The sequence below is a fragment of the Pollicipes pollicipes genome, unplaced genomic scaffold (genome assembly GCF_011947565.3).
Source record: "Pollicipes pollicipes isolate AB1234 unplaced genomic scaffold, Ppol_2.1 Scaffold_5724;HRSCAF=6776_pilon_pilon_pilon, whole genome shotgun sequence".
NCBI lineage: Eukaryota > Metazoa > Arthropoda > Thecostraca > Pollicipedomorpha > Pollicipedidae > Pollicipes > Pollicipes pollicipes.
Genome location: NW_023596746.1, coordinates 29486527 through 29501919, shown reverse-complemented (window position 1 = coordinate 29501919; position 15393 = coordinate 29486527). Strand labels below are relative to the sequence as shown.

The 15393-nt window shown below is 52.6% G+C and overlaps 1 protein-coding gene across 1 annotated transcript; it reads left to right on the top strand.

Annotated features, from left to right (window-relative positions):
• The first annotated feature begins 4180 nt into the window (after positions 1 to 4180).
• On the top strand, positions 4181 to 14368 carry Pbp49 (proximal sequence element A Pbp49). The gene is made up of 9 exons (XM_037227507.1): positions 4181 to 5187; positions 7404 to 7501; positions 7799 to 7956; positions 8643 to 8761; positions 9247 to 9400; positions 10025 to 10108; positions 10469 to 10627; positions 13026 to 13133; positions 13914 to 14368. Exons 1-9 carry the CDS (start codon positions 5105 to 5107, stop codon positions 14274 to 14276), a joined length of 1326 nt encoding a protein of 441 aa, XP_037083402.1. The 5' UTR covers positions 4181 to 5104; the 3' UTR covers positions 14277 to 14368.
• Positions 14369 to 15393: the final 1025 nt, after the last annotated feature.

Here is a 15393-nt window from a genome sequence, read left to right as displayed (position 1 = left end):
TCCTGATGCAAGTGCCTCCTGACCTGGAATCACAATACTCTGCTCCTGAGCCACCAGGTTGGGTCAAGCCTGGGCCCGTCATTTTGTCTTCTGCGGCCGGAAACCATCCGAAGGCTCCATACTTTGCCCATGATTATAAAAAGATGGAGCAAAACAACAAAAACACAGTGAAATACGATTACTTTTGTTGGGAAGAAAAGGAGGCCACTGCGGGACAATACGAAGCTTAACAACACGATGACTCGTATGCGCGTAGAAGTCGACTCAGTGCGCCAGCGACTTAGCTAACTCGCTAACTCATCGAGTCTTGAAATCAAGCGGCCGCTACTTCCTATCAACGCCTGACACTAACTCACGAACAGTGGCGGTCCGAGCACTCACTGGGGCTACTCTGTGAACCTTAAGTGTCCCGTCGACAGTCTTGGCCGTAGCCAGTCTGATAGTAAGCTCATCTTCTCCCCGAATGACTTCTCTTGATAGCAAGTCACACACCGTCTGCGCATAGCTTCTCAGCAGAGAATATGATCGGGATAGGGATGCGACAGGATTATAATCAGGATTTAGCCACTAATCACAGGTTTACTTTTGGAAGTCGGGAACCAAACTACGCCCTTACATGTGCAAATGAGGACAGGATCAGTGTCACGTAGGAAATTATTATTCGTGCATTGCAAAAGTTCATAATGCCATTAGCATTACCTTTTGTACAGAAGAGCTTTCAAGAATGCCATACAGACATTTTGGGCGGTTTCTGATCATTTTAACATATATATTTGTCAAGTTATCTTTTAAGCAAGGAACATCGCCGCCGAACGTGGCCTTGCAACCACACAACTCGAAGTTGGTGAGAGTCAACTTCGAAACTGTGCAACTGCGACATTAAGAATGTCCCGGGCGACTTCAACGCTGGTGACAACCCAATAACCCAATTAAATCCAAATCTGAGGCACGAGGGTGTAAGGCACTGGGCCACTTATCATGGAATGCTCCATGTTTCTTTTTGCCTCCCTTTTGCTTTATTAATTTTATACAGCTTGCACGGAACTGGTGGTACATCAGGTGTAACTTCCAGTAAAGCGTTCTAGTGCACAGCGTTACAGTCGGGGGAAATTTTAATTGTTGCGCTATTTAAGGTATTTGGGGGCTACTGCATTTGGTTTTTCTCGAATTGTGACTGCGTGATGGCTCAAGATCACAAATGCTCAAACTTGATATGAAATTTTGGTTTAATTTGGTAGTGATCATTAACGGGAATGTTTCACATTTGAAGATGTCGAAGTAAGCATCGGATTTGATGATACAAGCTCATTTAGAACCATTAGAATGCTTTTTAAGGGAAAAGTGTCCGTTAGGCAACACAAGTTCTCTGTTTAGTGAACATGCTCCTCGATAAGCCATTGTTTGATTACGTCATCTTATCTTACGCAACATTCATTGAGAGCCAATGGACATCCGTTATATCTGGAAAGCCGGCTCACGAACGCCAGCTGGTTTGCTAAAAAGGTTCTGACTTTTAAGACAGAAATCGGCCGGGAGCCTTGGAGCGACCTGGAATTTTGCACAATATGACCTTGACTTTACCTTCAAAGTTAACCTAGGGTGGTGATGACTTATAAAAAAAACACCAGGTTATGCGCTGAATATTACTCTGATGCTTACCAATCTGAAATCATCGGCCGATATATTTTTGGTGACACAGAGTCGATCGTCGTTTGGCCATGGAGGGAAAGGGGGTCTCGAGAGACCACAGTTTGGTGATGGACGCATTTAATACGTTGAAGAAGATTCCAGTGCGTAAAAATGTAAAATCGGCTGGTTAATTGGGTGACATGGATTCCTCCGTTGGCTTCTCTTAACTTTGGTCTTGAGTGGTGATATTGAGATGTCAGAACATTTGACGGATCTAGTGTATGCGCTGATGAATATTTCGAAGTTTTAAAACGCGAGATTGGCCTGTTGCTTTAGGGTGTTGTGGAGTTCTCCGTCACTTGACCTTGACTTTGATCGCAAAGGCCACGCGATAATGAAGAACAGGCGCCAAATTTAGTGTTCTGGTGCCGAAAACTGACGGTCTCATATACTTAAACAAGATCTCGTTTTTACTTAAACAAGATCTCGTCTCTAAATAAGTTGCTAAATAAACACGGATGCTTTTGATGGATGAGCCTGATGTAATCTGGAATGGCCATGAGGTGCAGCAAGCTTCGATCCTGAATGAGAGAACACCTGAGTGCCGTAAGCAGCATAAATAATGTGAACCAAAATACATCCGGCGGGCAAAATAGGCGGCACATGTATCAGGAAAATTTGATGGCCTCAGGTTGCTGCACAGTGGGAGGAGCGTAGGCATACCAGCTAAGAGGAGGTTCCCTGATGTGAGGAAGAGAGGACCTTCAGCTCCTGCCTTTTCGGCAGTGTGATTTCGGAGTTATTTTGCTCACTTGGTGCGTGGCGCGGGCCCGGTCGCATCCGACATAATCGAGTGACTGGAAGGCACCCCGCACCTTGGCCCCTACGGGGAGGGTTCTCGGCTATAAGTCAACGAGGGTGGAGCTGCGGCCTTTTCGGGGTGGGTTTCCTTCCGTAGTTTCCACTTGCATTGTGTCCTGTTTACATTATTACATTTCCGTACATTGTGTCCTGTTTGGTATTCACAACGCAAATTTGTATTTGTGTGCTTAAGAAAGTGGCGTTATAGTTTTAAGACGCGTTCTGGATTGTGGAATGGTCCAAGATTTTCGTGTACTGATTGAAAAAAACAGAAGGCATTAAACAAGTGCAGTGCGCATATATTTTCCTTCTTAGTACACTGTGCCGGAGTTCCTAACGTCAAATAAATTTTTCCTGGCGCGCACATCGACGCCGTACGGCAGACGGAGCAAATGTGCAACAATCTGAACCACGAAGCATTGATGTAGCCAACTGGTGCAACGCGATATTTCGTGGTAACGGCTGGCGAACAACGCGAGAACTTAACATATTGGCAGTACTCGAAGTTTAAGGCTGCGCTTATGATCGAGGGTGCTCACGAGCTAATGATCACGAATGATCATAAGCGCAGCTTGAAATGTCGTGTACTGCTTGCTCTATAATATCGCTTAGCCAGCACCCCCCGGTATCCTGAAGGGCGATAAGTCCGCGTAAGAAGTACCGCCCTGCCTGTACTCGTACTCGTACTCGCCTGCCCGCCGTCGAAGATGGTCGCCACGCCATCCCCGCATAGGTATGTGAATGATATGTGTAAGCGAGAGGCTATTCCCCGGTATAAGTCAGGAACTCAATATCCACGCTCAGCCTTGTTCAAGCATGCGATGACAGAATAGCAGATGAAAATGAGCCATACAGCTACGAGTGCGAGTGAAAAGAAGTGATAATGAGCGGTCAAGTAACGTTGTTGGGTTGGGCGGTTAAGCGACGGCTACCTGGCCGGCGCCTGTGGGCTCGGGGCGGTCAAGCCTCCCTGGCGAGAGGCCGGTGCTCATGCTCTGTTTCAGCTCGCTGTCATGCTTATCTCGCTAAGATTAAAGAACGCAAAAACCTGAATTTGACCACTACGGTGTTCAGCAGCGCACCGGGGGTAAAGCATGTGTGTGACCAAAAAACGTCGCAATTGGGACCACTTTCAGTGAGATAAACTCAGTTATTGCTAGGATTAGGGAGGGGGGGGGGTAAGCCATCCTGGTATATTTCAGTATACCAGGATGGATATGTATATATATATATATATATATATATATATATATATATATAAGTCACGATCCCGGGGTGGGGGCATGGGCACCAGTCGCTATGTCGCGCGTGGAGCGCCGTGCACGGGGAGCAGGACAATCCGTGACCGGAAGGCTGGGCGTGGTGATGAAGTTAACGGGTCACTGGGGACCCAGTCAACAGGAAAGCGGGTTAAGTCCCTTCCCGAAATGTCAATGTGACAACGGGTTAACCATCCGTCAGCAAGGAACTACTCATGCGAGGCCCTCAACCACCGTAAGCTGCGGGTATACGTTGACTGTTGACGCAGTTGACTGTCCCAAGAGGAGTAAAACGAGAAATCTACAGAATTAATTGCTGTAAACATGACGGCGCATGTACATAACATCATACGTCCGGGCGTTTGGGGGTGGTTGGGATGGGTGCGAATCATGCTTTCGCGAACTTTGGGGATGGGAAGGGAGCATGGACCCCTCGCTCCCCTGAATCCGCCCTTGCGTCAATCAGTCGATGAGTGCCAGTTCAGGATCAATTTCAATATGACGTAAGTGTAGGCACTTGGCTTCGGACATCTCAAATAAACAAATTATTTTTGTTAGGGCTCACGGTCCTCAAAGGGCAAGGTCTGGGAACATTGTTGATACCGTATGTTTGTAATGTTTGATGCCTTCGTCATACAAAATGAATAGCATAATGCGAAAGCTATGTTACAACTAAGACATAGGCCAGTAGTATCGTCCATACCTGACATCACACCAGGGCACGCATCGACGTCGATTGTGAATATTGAAATGCCGCAAGCACATTTTCTCCAAAGCTGAACACAGCGTGTCTTAAAGCCGGAGAGAAAAAGATGGGAAGAGGTGGGGTTGGCGAGTCTCCCCTTGCCCAACTTTCAAAACGTTACCGCGCCCGCCCCTTCTGGACCTATCCTCTCATCCCGCGGCGCTGTCTCATCGCATGCTATGGATGCACTTAAGACCCAGGGCACTAGACTGCCGTGCTAACTATTAAGGTAGCTATCTAAAAGAAAGCTGGAGCTGAGGCTGAAGCTACCTACTGCCAAAAGACCGTTATGTTGTTCCTTGAAGCAAATTTGGGGGTGGTGGAATCCTTTTTACATATCTGAAATTTGGTAGCTTGTCATTAGCGGATATATGGCGCCGATGTTTCAACTAACGTTTCCAGTAGCTGAGTCGCGGAGTGCTGCTCTGGGTGCCGGGTCGCGGAGCCCCGCAGGGTTTGAATTCGCCGATTGTCAGTATGGAAGTAGCTTTTAATCCACCCTTTTTGGGAAAATGTCAAAGACCTCATTTTTGTGATGAGGTTACCGACATTGGCGATTTTTGCAAATCGTTTGGTGCTGAGGTAGCAAAGCTGGTAAATAAAAATCAGAATGACGCCAAGTCTGAGCCAACCATTGAATCATTTATGGAGATGTCCAAATCTGCAGTTGAAGAAGGTAGCTCAAATATGCTCGTGAGTACCATAGATTGCCTGTATTTGACTGTCTAAACAGTAAAACTTGATTGCTTTATGGTGCATGTGCTGAGAACTTGGGGACCCCAATCATAAAAGTGTGACTTGCTGCATGCGTGCTGACTGTTCAGTCAATTGGAAGTCATGATTTTGATTGCTTACCATAAGGGTAGGTTACATCAAAATCTTTCTGGGTTGATTTGATGGAGGACAAGGCAAGGAGTTGTGTGACAGATGCGATGCGGAATCTGTGTCTGGCCTGTGTATGTGGAAGTATTGATGGCTAGATTCAAGATTGAATATTTATAATGGATCAGCAGCAGTGTTAAGCTAATTATGTACATTTGGTTTTATACTGTATTATTGATTCCTGTTTTTTAGGGCAGGGTGAGCAAGGTAATGCTGGACTTGGTGCATTTTATGATAAAAGTGAACATTTGATGACAGGCCCACTTTGTGTTTTACCCCATTTTTCCTACACTCTCATTTTCTTCCTGCTATAAGGTTTTGCAGCTGGCACAAGACAGGCAGCTCATAAGGGCCAAGTGCTTCCAAAAGAATCTGCATGTGTAGCATAGATCATGTCTGATGCTGTGCTATAAATAGGCATTTCCCCTGTTGACTGATAATATCATTTGCAGCTGATATCTTTCCAATTCTTTGTTTTCTGGACTTAAAGTCAAATGTTTGTGGGTCTGTGAATTTGATATGGTGTGATGATAGAACAGATGTCAAAAACAAAGGTGTCAACCAAGGTAGAAAACATCTCCCTTCAGGGTCTTTTGTAGGGGGGACATAATTACCTTCATGAAGATCACAGTAACTCAGTCATCATTTCTCACAATTCCAGCTGACAAACATTTTTGCTATCAGAAGAACATAGCTGATTAAGGTGTACAGTGTTACACAGTATTTGCATTCCTCACTACAGTTGTTTTACACCTTGTTTGAACTAACACGGACTTCAGTGAAACTTAACATAGGAGAAAATGTCTTCAGGCCTCAGCACAAAAGCTGAACATTTGGAACACAAAGTAAAGCCCATTTGATGGTTTCATTTTGAGAATGGTTCTCACTTATAAATAAGGTGTTTCAAAAGGCTACTATTTTTCATTGGATTGGATCACATTGCTTGCATACAGATGTCAAGTGTACCTTCAAATGGGCCCAGCCAACATTTCAGCATGTTATTTCGGTTGAATGAGCTGCGTTTTTTGTGTTTGAATTGAAGAAAACCGCAACGTAGTTTCGGACGTTGCAATCTCCAATGATAACAGCAAGATGGTACAGTCAGTTGCACCCTCTAACACCATGCAGAGTAGCTCGTGGCCGGCGGCGTCAGGCCGAGACCACGCGAAGCGGATGGGAAGCAAGTATGCACCGAGGTGCTTACCCAGCGTGCGACTGGACACTGGTGGCCATATCGTTGATCTTGAATGTTACCAACGAGATGACCTTGGATATGTAGCCCAGCGTCATTGTAGCGGATTCATAATTCCTTCGTCGCAAATGAAGTCGGCCGGTCCCGTCCATAGAGGCGGACTATTGGCAAGGTGACCTGCCTGGTGGTTGCTCTGTTGTGAACATGCAGCCAGCGCCGCAGGCGATGAACCGACTAACGACCGCGTCCCCGACGCCGTCCACCAGCAGAGTATTCCGGTAGGCTCCCGAGCTCAGGGGACTCCTCGTCCATGAACTGGATGGTGGCGTCCATGAACGAGGCTTGTTGCGTGGCGCCGGTCGTCGTGGTGCCTGCGGAAAGGTGCCTCCCCTGTTAGTTTGTCCGCGGGACGGTGAATGGTCGGACTTGGGCGGACGACCGTGCAGTGAGAGTTGCGGAAGTGACTTGGGCCGAGCCTTTGGCCTTGACCCCGCAACGGAGCTGCCGCCGGGAATAAGTCTCTGGATCTGAAGAAGTAGGTGCTAATCAGACTGGTGCTTCACGCCAGTATTCCATGCACGGTGTCATCGGAGACCTGCATCACACGGAGATACCCACAGCTTCCCATGCACGCAAAACCTCGGCCGTTACCAGCAGCGGGACCGAGTTGAAATTTAGTGGATATGCATATGAAGATACACCCAGTTGCTTGCAGAGGGGGGCGTAGATAACTGGCGTAAAATGCCATTTCTACCTACCATAATGCTTGTGTATACGGCTCTAACGACGATTGGAGCTCCAAACGATGAACTCTGTGTCTGGACTTCTGCTTCAGTGTGGACCAACTGACATGCGATGGAGAGGACATGTTGGAGAGAAAGCTCAAGGTGGACACGGACCTGGACGGAAAGTCAAACTTCCCAAACTTACCTGGTAAGTTGAACATTATGCAGCGAGAAACTAGGTCTTCATTTATCAGTGCATTTACCTGCTCTTATCCGACGCTGGGTGTTAAGAGGTTGAAAGATTTGAGCTGATCCGCAACTACTTTGCCGGATCTACAGGTGTCTGTGGGACCATACTGTAGCATGCTGCGAAGGAAGCACATTATGGTCTATGTGCTGACATTTAGACAACACATTTTAACGTTTGAGCTGCAGGAATGCGTGTTTCGCGTTTTGAACCACCAGTGCTGCTGTGGCTTTGTCTGAGCGCGGCGAATGCCGTCAGACATGTCGCTGCCTTTGGGCGAGGATATTGACGAGCAGGCGGCGCAAGTGCTCGAAAGCCTCAAAACGCGGAAGCGCCGGCAAAACATCATCAAAAGAAGAACAGCCGTGGCTAAGATGCTCTTCGGCACTCTGCGGTTTTCGTCAGAAGTGCGGCTGGTGAGTGGCACATGTGATGCAGGATGACGTAGCACGTTGGCTCACCATGTCACATACGGAGTCAGATGCGTACACTCACACATGCACGCATCCATATACACCTACGCGAAGCCATTGCGCGCATGCGCGCAGCGCACGCATACACGGTGTGGAACTAGAGATAAGGGGTTCGCTTTCCCGCGGTGTCCGCACTTCCTGTGCCGGGATGACGTTCAGGCGAAGCCGTATAGTCTCAGCAGCTGAATGCGCCGTAAACCCCAACGACGCATACGACCGCTGGTCGCTTCTTAGCGCAGAAATGGTATTGCCGTTTTGGAGGTAGCATGACGTAACAGAGGGCGTTTGAGTTCGAATCTACATTTCAGTCTCATAAATAACGTGAGGGCGTGGGCTTCGTCACGGGGAGGGGGGGGGGGGGAGCGCCCCCTAACTTTTGCTGTAGGTCATCATGAAGCCGAGGGCGTTGCGTGGAGAGAGACGCATTAGAAACATCGGTTTCCATCCCACCTACCATCCTTCACTTTTCACACATCGCGGGACCTGTGCATTCTGGGTCATTGGCCTGACAAATTGCGCCCAATTTGTTGGACCAAAGATTTTTGTCACTGTTTCCTTTGTGGAGCCTGCCTTGTTCCAGTGCCGCCACGGTATACAGGCATGTGCTACTACCCTGCGATGTCCCCCAGGAGTCAGACGAGGCGAGCAAGCCGGCGAGGCGTCATGGCTTGAGACCGGGCAGCACGACAGAGCCGGTGATCACCGTCCGTGTTTACCAGCCGCCGGCAGCCAGCACCACCGTTGGCTCGTGAGTGGACCTGAAGGGCCGTGATCAGCCGCTGCTGATCAGCCAATAGCTCCGGCTGATGAGCATAGCAGCGTGCTAATCAGCCGCTGCGACTCTGTGAGTCGTCATTGCAGCTATACCGAGAGTTGCCAGGGTGTCCGGGGGATTTGGCTGGAAATTATTTGCCACTTTGCAGCGCTCCTGAAATGCAAAGATGGATTCGGAATTGCACAAACTGGAGGCAGCTTATCCCTGTCGCGTCATTTTTCATCTAAACAGTACTGCTGATCACTTGCGCCACCCAATGCAATTTCTTCGCCAACGGTATCAGCACCCACATGTACGTGAGCTGGATCTTGGGTCTTTTACTCGTATCCGAAGCGTTTCCTGCGCCCCCCCTCCCCCCCCTGCTGGCTGTGCGTGGGACGGGCCCACAGGAAGCCCATCTCCCCCCCGCTCCGCCTCCCAGCTGGGTGTGCGCCTGACCTGACGTGGTCTGCCTTCAGGTGCCTATCCTGGTTCAACATGTCCCAGGAGGTAGCGTGCCTGGGAAGCAACCGGCTTACCCAGCTGCGTGACGTCATCACCTGCCCCGAGGACCAGCTGGTGACGAACGACTGCAGCGTCGCGCCCCGCGGCACACCGCGTCAGCAGGCTAAGGTGGGACCGACTCCCGGGCTGTGCCTGACTGGGTCTGCACAGTTCGGGGAGACGGGCGCGTCAGGATTTCGAACCAGCTCTGTGTTCACAGCGAACTGATTGATGCAGATGGCACAGGGCCCAGGAAACCCGGCACATTGCGGATGCTCGTGCAAATATGTGGGAGGTTCTGGCCATGCCCCGGTCCATGGGATGGTAGCACTCGCCGCGGGCTCGTGACAGCCGTTGCGTCAGGAGGCAGTTCGTCGCGAGGCATCACAGCGACAGGTTTATTGCAATGCTTTTGATTTAGGTTACAGTTTATGGCGCGTCATTTTACACCGTTCGTCAGCATGCTTTAATGGTTAAGGGAGTTGGCAGTCAAACTTTATGTCATGATATTTTGTTTACCTACGTGAGTGACCCTCGTGATTTGCTTGCGTGGTGTCGTTTTTGATCCGTTCCATTTCGAGCGCATGGATGTCTTTTACTGCCTTGGTTCGCCATTATCATTATCATTGCTGCTGTCAATGTCGTTCCCACCCGTGCGTTGACTGGGGTGGAGGCAGTGGCGTGCATTGCCAGAAAGGTTCGGGGTGTGAGGGAGCCCAGCCTGGCTCTCAACATGTCTCACCCCTTCCTCAGAGCATGTACCCATCGGGGTTCTTCTGCATCAACCGCGTCTTCTACGTGGACCAGCGTGACCCGAAACACATCGACTACAGCGAGGTGAGGCGCCGGCGCGGCGCTCGCCCCACCCCCTGCGCCTGCCTCCGGCTTTCAGCGCGCGGTGCCGCCGGCCGTCCGCCGCCCCGCCGCCCCGCCGCCCCGCCGCCCCGCCGCCCCGCCGCCCCGCCGTCCCGCCGTCCGCCGTCCGCCGCCCTCTCGGGCCGTTCGCTACCGCTTCCGAGCTGGCCACAGCTGGACGTTAGCTCTGGGGGTGTGGTCGACTGTAGAGGGGGCGGGCCCGGCGCGGTCCCTCCGTCGGCCGGCGGCGTCAGGGCGGTCCAGACAAGACACATGACGCAGTGACCGTCAGCCGGTGTGGGCGGCGTGGAGCCCGCTGACGGTGGCGCCGTCCGCCCCCAGCCGATTCGGAAGTGGGCGGCCGCGCAGCTGGCCGGCGACCTGCCCACCCGCTCCATGGAGGACGTCTGCTTCAGCGGACCTGAGCGTGAGACTCGGCTACCCGTACATCTACGTGCACCAGGGCTGCTGCCAGCACCTGTTGGTGTTCTCCGACGTGAGGTGAGTGTCTCACCCCCGCCGCCGGTCGGTCGCGCCGGGGCACGGCCGGCCACCTGCGGCTCGCCGCACGTGACCACGACCGATGACGGTGCTGTGGTGGTCACTGTACTGCCGTCTCCGTCGACGGCAACTCCCTGTCGCCGGCCGCGCTGCCGACGCTGCCGCTGCTCGTCGGTGCGGTGGACTGCGAGCTTGCCGCCTCGCCGTGCGGCGTCGGGCTCGCCTGCTGTCGCGCTGAGTGCATCTTGCTCTCGCCGCCGCGGTCCAGCTGCGCCTCGATCAGCCCGTCGAGCGCGGCAAACGCCCAGTCAAGGTCGTCGTTGACGACGACGGCGTCGAAGGCGCCGGCGGCGGGCGCGCCGCGCAGCGCCGCGGCCAGCTGCGCCTCGGCGCCGGCCAGCCGCGCCTCGGCGTCGCGCCGCGACAGCTGGTCGCGCAGCATCAGCCGCGTCACCAGGCGCTCGCGCTCGGACACGTCCACGAGCACGAGCAGCGGGCGCGGCGCGTCGGCCGGCGGCCGGCCGCGCAGCCGCGCCAGCGACGACAGCGGCGCCTTGAGCAGGCAGAGCGGCGCCGCGTCGGCGGCGGTCGTGCGGTCGAGCGGCGTGCCGTACAGGTGCCGGCCGCACCGTCGCACCGCCACGAAGCGGCCACGCTCCAGCATGGCCTGCAGCTGCGCCGGGCTGGCGCGCTCGAACAGCTCGGCGTCGGGGTCGGCGGCGACCGGCGGCCGGTCGGTGACTTCACGCGGCACGCGCACCGTGTCCGGGTGCTCCAGGAGGGCGCGCACCATGAGGGCGGTGCGGCCAGCGGCCGGCAGGCCGAACAGCAGCAGCGCGCGGCTGCAGCCGGCGTCGGCCGCTCGCCGCCGGCGCGCCGGCACCGGCGCCTGGGCTGCGCTTCGGATCAGCGGCGGCCAGACGGGCCGCAGCCGGCCGGCCCAGCAGGCGGTCCAGCGTCCACGCCCAACGCACCGCTCAGCGCGCCGGCCAGCAGCCAGCGCCGGTCCGGCGACATGTGACGGGTCGCTGAGCTCGCCGGTTATGTCCACTCAGCGGCTCTCTTCGGCTCAGCACGGCACGTGATGTGGAGCTCTGGGGGAATTTGTCTGCGTGATGTCTGGAGTTTGGCTAGTCACTCTTGAAATTTTCCTTCTGTATGTTGCTCGTTGATTTAAAAATAGTAATTGTTTACTTTGGCCAAGCTGAGTGGCCTTTTCTCGTATGGTAGCAATAAAGTAGTTTTATAGCGAAGCACGTACATTGGTCAAATTTTATGTTATGGTAACAAAGCGAACCGGAAATTTTTGGCCAAAATCTTATTGGATAACATCTGTTTTCCGTGGTTGCCCGGAAATTCTGCCATGCTCGAGGCTGTTATTCACGTAATGCCGCTGTTTGCGCTAATGCTTCTCAATCGAACACATCACGCCACCTAGTTTTAGAAACGAGAACAGGCGCGAAGTGTCACTACGTCCCGTTGTGTAAGGGGAGGGGGAGGGGGTAGAGGGGATCGATGTTAACACAGGATTGGGCCCTTTCTTCTCTTTTTTCGACCTACCCGTCACCTATTCACAGCCCACCACCCATCACCCATGACATTCACCTCTAGTGTGACAGTGGCTAAGTATTGAATCAATGCCATATTTTACACTCATGATTACCTCCAAGAGAGGCATCTGTTCATGAGAAGACACTCAGGAGAAGGGTAACATCACTATCTGAACCATCCTATTGTGTGTATTACATGAGGTGAAACAAAGTGATATATAAAGCAATCGTGGGATGATCATAGATTTAGCTGGAACCCGAACGAACAAATATGGAGAGAAAACGGGTTACCGCAATAAAAGAAGGCAAACGCACAGTATTTGAGAACTAGCCTTCTCCGGAGCGGTTGTACTGTCGTTTCCAGACATTTCCGACTAAATCCATCACAGTGGATGCTCTTCAGGCATGTGCGTGGATCCCAAGGGTGGATCCAAAATCGCACGTGTGTGAAATCCCGGTCTTTTATTATTTTCCAGGATATCTTGAATCCCGATCTTTTCATGGTTCCAGGCACATGCCTGATACACTTGACCACCCCAGGACACGGTGGCTGCGGTCAGGCCCATTGCGTCCCAAACCGTCAACACATAATGACGGCTCAGGTCCTTGCGCTATTCGGAGTCTAGCCGCCGGAATTATTTGTTATTATGTGTACAAAGGTACTGATGTATTGAGGACAACATAACAGAAAGGTTCTGTGACGCCCCTCAATCATTTGTGACGTCAGCCGAAGCACTCGGTCCATGAACTAGTGTAGACCCATGTGTCGTTATTCGAAGCCCCCTTTGGCCGATCGTTCGGTCTCGGCTCGGACTCCGTCTCAGCCAGGCACCGTCTCCGTCCCGCAGGCTGTTCCACCAGACCAGCGTGGCCGACCCGCAGGCGTATCCGGTGGTGCAGGCCGTTCGGCGCTCGCTGCGCCAGGTCTGCCAGGTGTGCGACCGCCAGCACGCCAGGTGAGCGCGCCGTCGGAGGGGCGGGTCGGCAGGGCGCCGCGGGAGCGAAGGACGGACCGTCAGAGTGCCAGGGGAGCGAGGGACGGGCCGTTAGGGCGCCGAGCCGGGCCGGGCCGGGTGCTGACGTGCCGAGCTGAGGCCTGAGCCCTCCGTGTGGGGGTCTGGTGTGGCGCGAGTCCGTCCGGCAGCGGCTGTGGGGAACGCCGACATTTGGACAGAGGTGCAGGGCTCGGCCATCAGGTACGTCTTCCGCGCGTGAAACTCGTGTATGCTTCTCCGTTAAGCGAAGTGCCGTTGCGTAAGCACTGTGGTACTATTGACTGAGGTATGCCTATATAACTGAATCGCTGTCATTAAGTATCACTCTAGGTATTATTAGTATCCGTCAGCCTAATATAACTGAAACGTAGCTAACTTTCAGTGCAACATAATGCGTCGCAATAGATTAAAAACAAAATTAAGAGCACTGCGATAACTTCTGCCGATTAGCTTCGCCTCTTGGCGACAGCGTGCGAAGCTTTGAGGTTGTTTGTGCCGAAGGATTTATGTTAACTGGAAGCTTGGTGCATGTTAAGCTTAAGTTAACTGACTCCACACGTGGTGTTTAAATCTGCGCGTACCGCCTTTTTGTCGTAAAATATGCATGGGTCCAGAACATTTAGGATTTGAAGTCCCCCAGCTCCCAGTACTTGGCCGTTTCCTCGCCTGATGTGCTACGGGCTGACACCGTCTCCTTTTACGATAACTGACCATCTCGTACTGACCACGCGCTCTGCGCAGGTGGCTGACGATGGACCACGAGCTGACGCCCACCGATCCGACCTACTTCTGCGAGACCTGCTTCAGGGGCTTCAACTACCGCGCCGGCCGGCGCATGGGCTCGTTTCGGGCGTACCCGTACGAGCCGGACCCGCCGGCGGCGCAGCGGACGACGGCGCGCGACCCCGCTGCCGAGGCGGAGGGCGCCGCCACCTCCTGAAGCCGCGTCCGGCGACGGCAGCGGTCGGACGCGCTGAGATCGGCTGCCTTGAGCCAGGGTGCGGACTTGGAGGTGGCACCGGGTGGCTGGACGGGTGCGCTGCTGCGGAAGCGGCCCTGTGTCGGCGGCAGAATGGGATGTCGTTGTTCACGCGGCTGCTGTGACGTCGCGTTGGATTCTTTGTGCATCGATCGTTTCGGGTCGTTATGGAGTATTTGTGCAGCGAAGCTCGTAGCAATACAGCTATCCTTTCGTGTACCCGTGTGCTGCGCATTATCACACGCTGAATTTGAGTCGAACGAATCAACAACATTGTTTTGCTAACCGTTTTTGATCAAACCTAAATGGCGGTCCGCGAGCTAAGTCTGCTTACCGGCATAAAAAAGTGTACGAGAGTTCCCCTCATCGCCGAAACTATTCGTAATCCGACATACATTCTATTGTAACATGGGAGCAATGGTTTGTTTTTTCTCACCCAACTTTTCAACACTGAGCAGGGATGATGAGCAAGTTACCAATGCGCTAAATGTTAGATGGAACGATTCAACGTTCCTCCGCAACCGTTTCTCAATACTAAGAACAACGTCTTGCACAAATTCGTCTTTGCCCGCGGTCTTAAGTATCAGTTGATACACGCCCAGATGCCAGCTGAATACCATTCGCTCGGGTGGCAGCGGGGGGGGGGGGGGGGGTCAGTTTGACCCATTGGGATCTCAAAAACCAGTAGGGCTAGAGGCACCACATTCATAGGGTGGGCTGGCCCGTATGTGAACTCAATAGTATGGAAATTTCGGGTTCCTAGGTGATGACCTTCGGGCCAAATAAGGTCAGAAAAGGCAAAGTACCAGATGTGTCCAAAGCGCCCCCAGACCCGTGTATAAGTAATGTTGGTATACGTTTTTGCAGTAGAAGTAGTGACGGTCTTGATCTTTGAATCACGAGTTTTGTCACGCAGTCATTATGTTGCGTTTAAGTTTTTGCAGTATAAGTAATGTGCGTGCGTCATGACTGTATCATTTTTTGCAGTAAAAGTAATGACAGTATGCATTTTTAGCATAAGCTTTTTAGCATTAACTCGTGTATTAGTATTGGCATTGAAAGTTATGTCGTAGTGCTCCTGTCAGTAAGGCTTTTTGTCACAGCACGAATGTCGTAGAACCACCGGCCAGTGCTTGGGTGCAGTCGCGTTGTAGCACCGGTACAGATCACTGCAGGGCTGGGCCGGGCTGCCCCACGAGGTCACCACGGTCGGCAGCTCAGCAGCTTTGGCCGGCAGTGTCA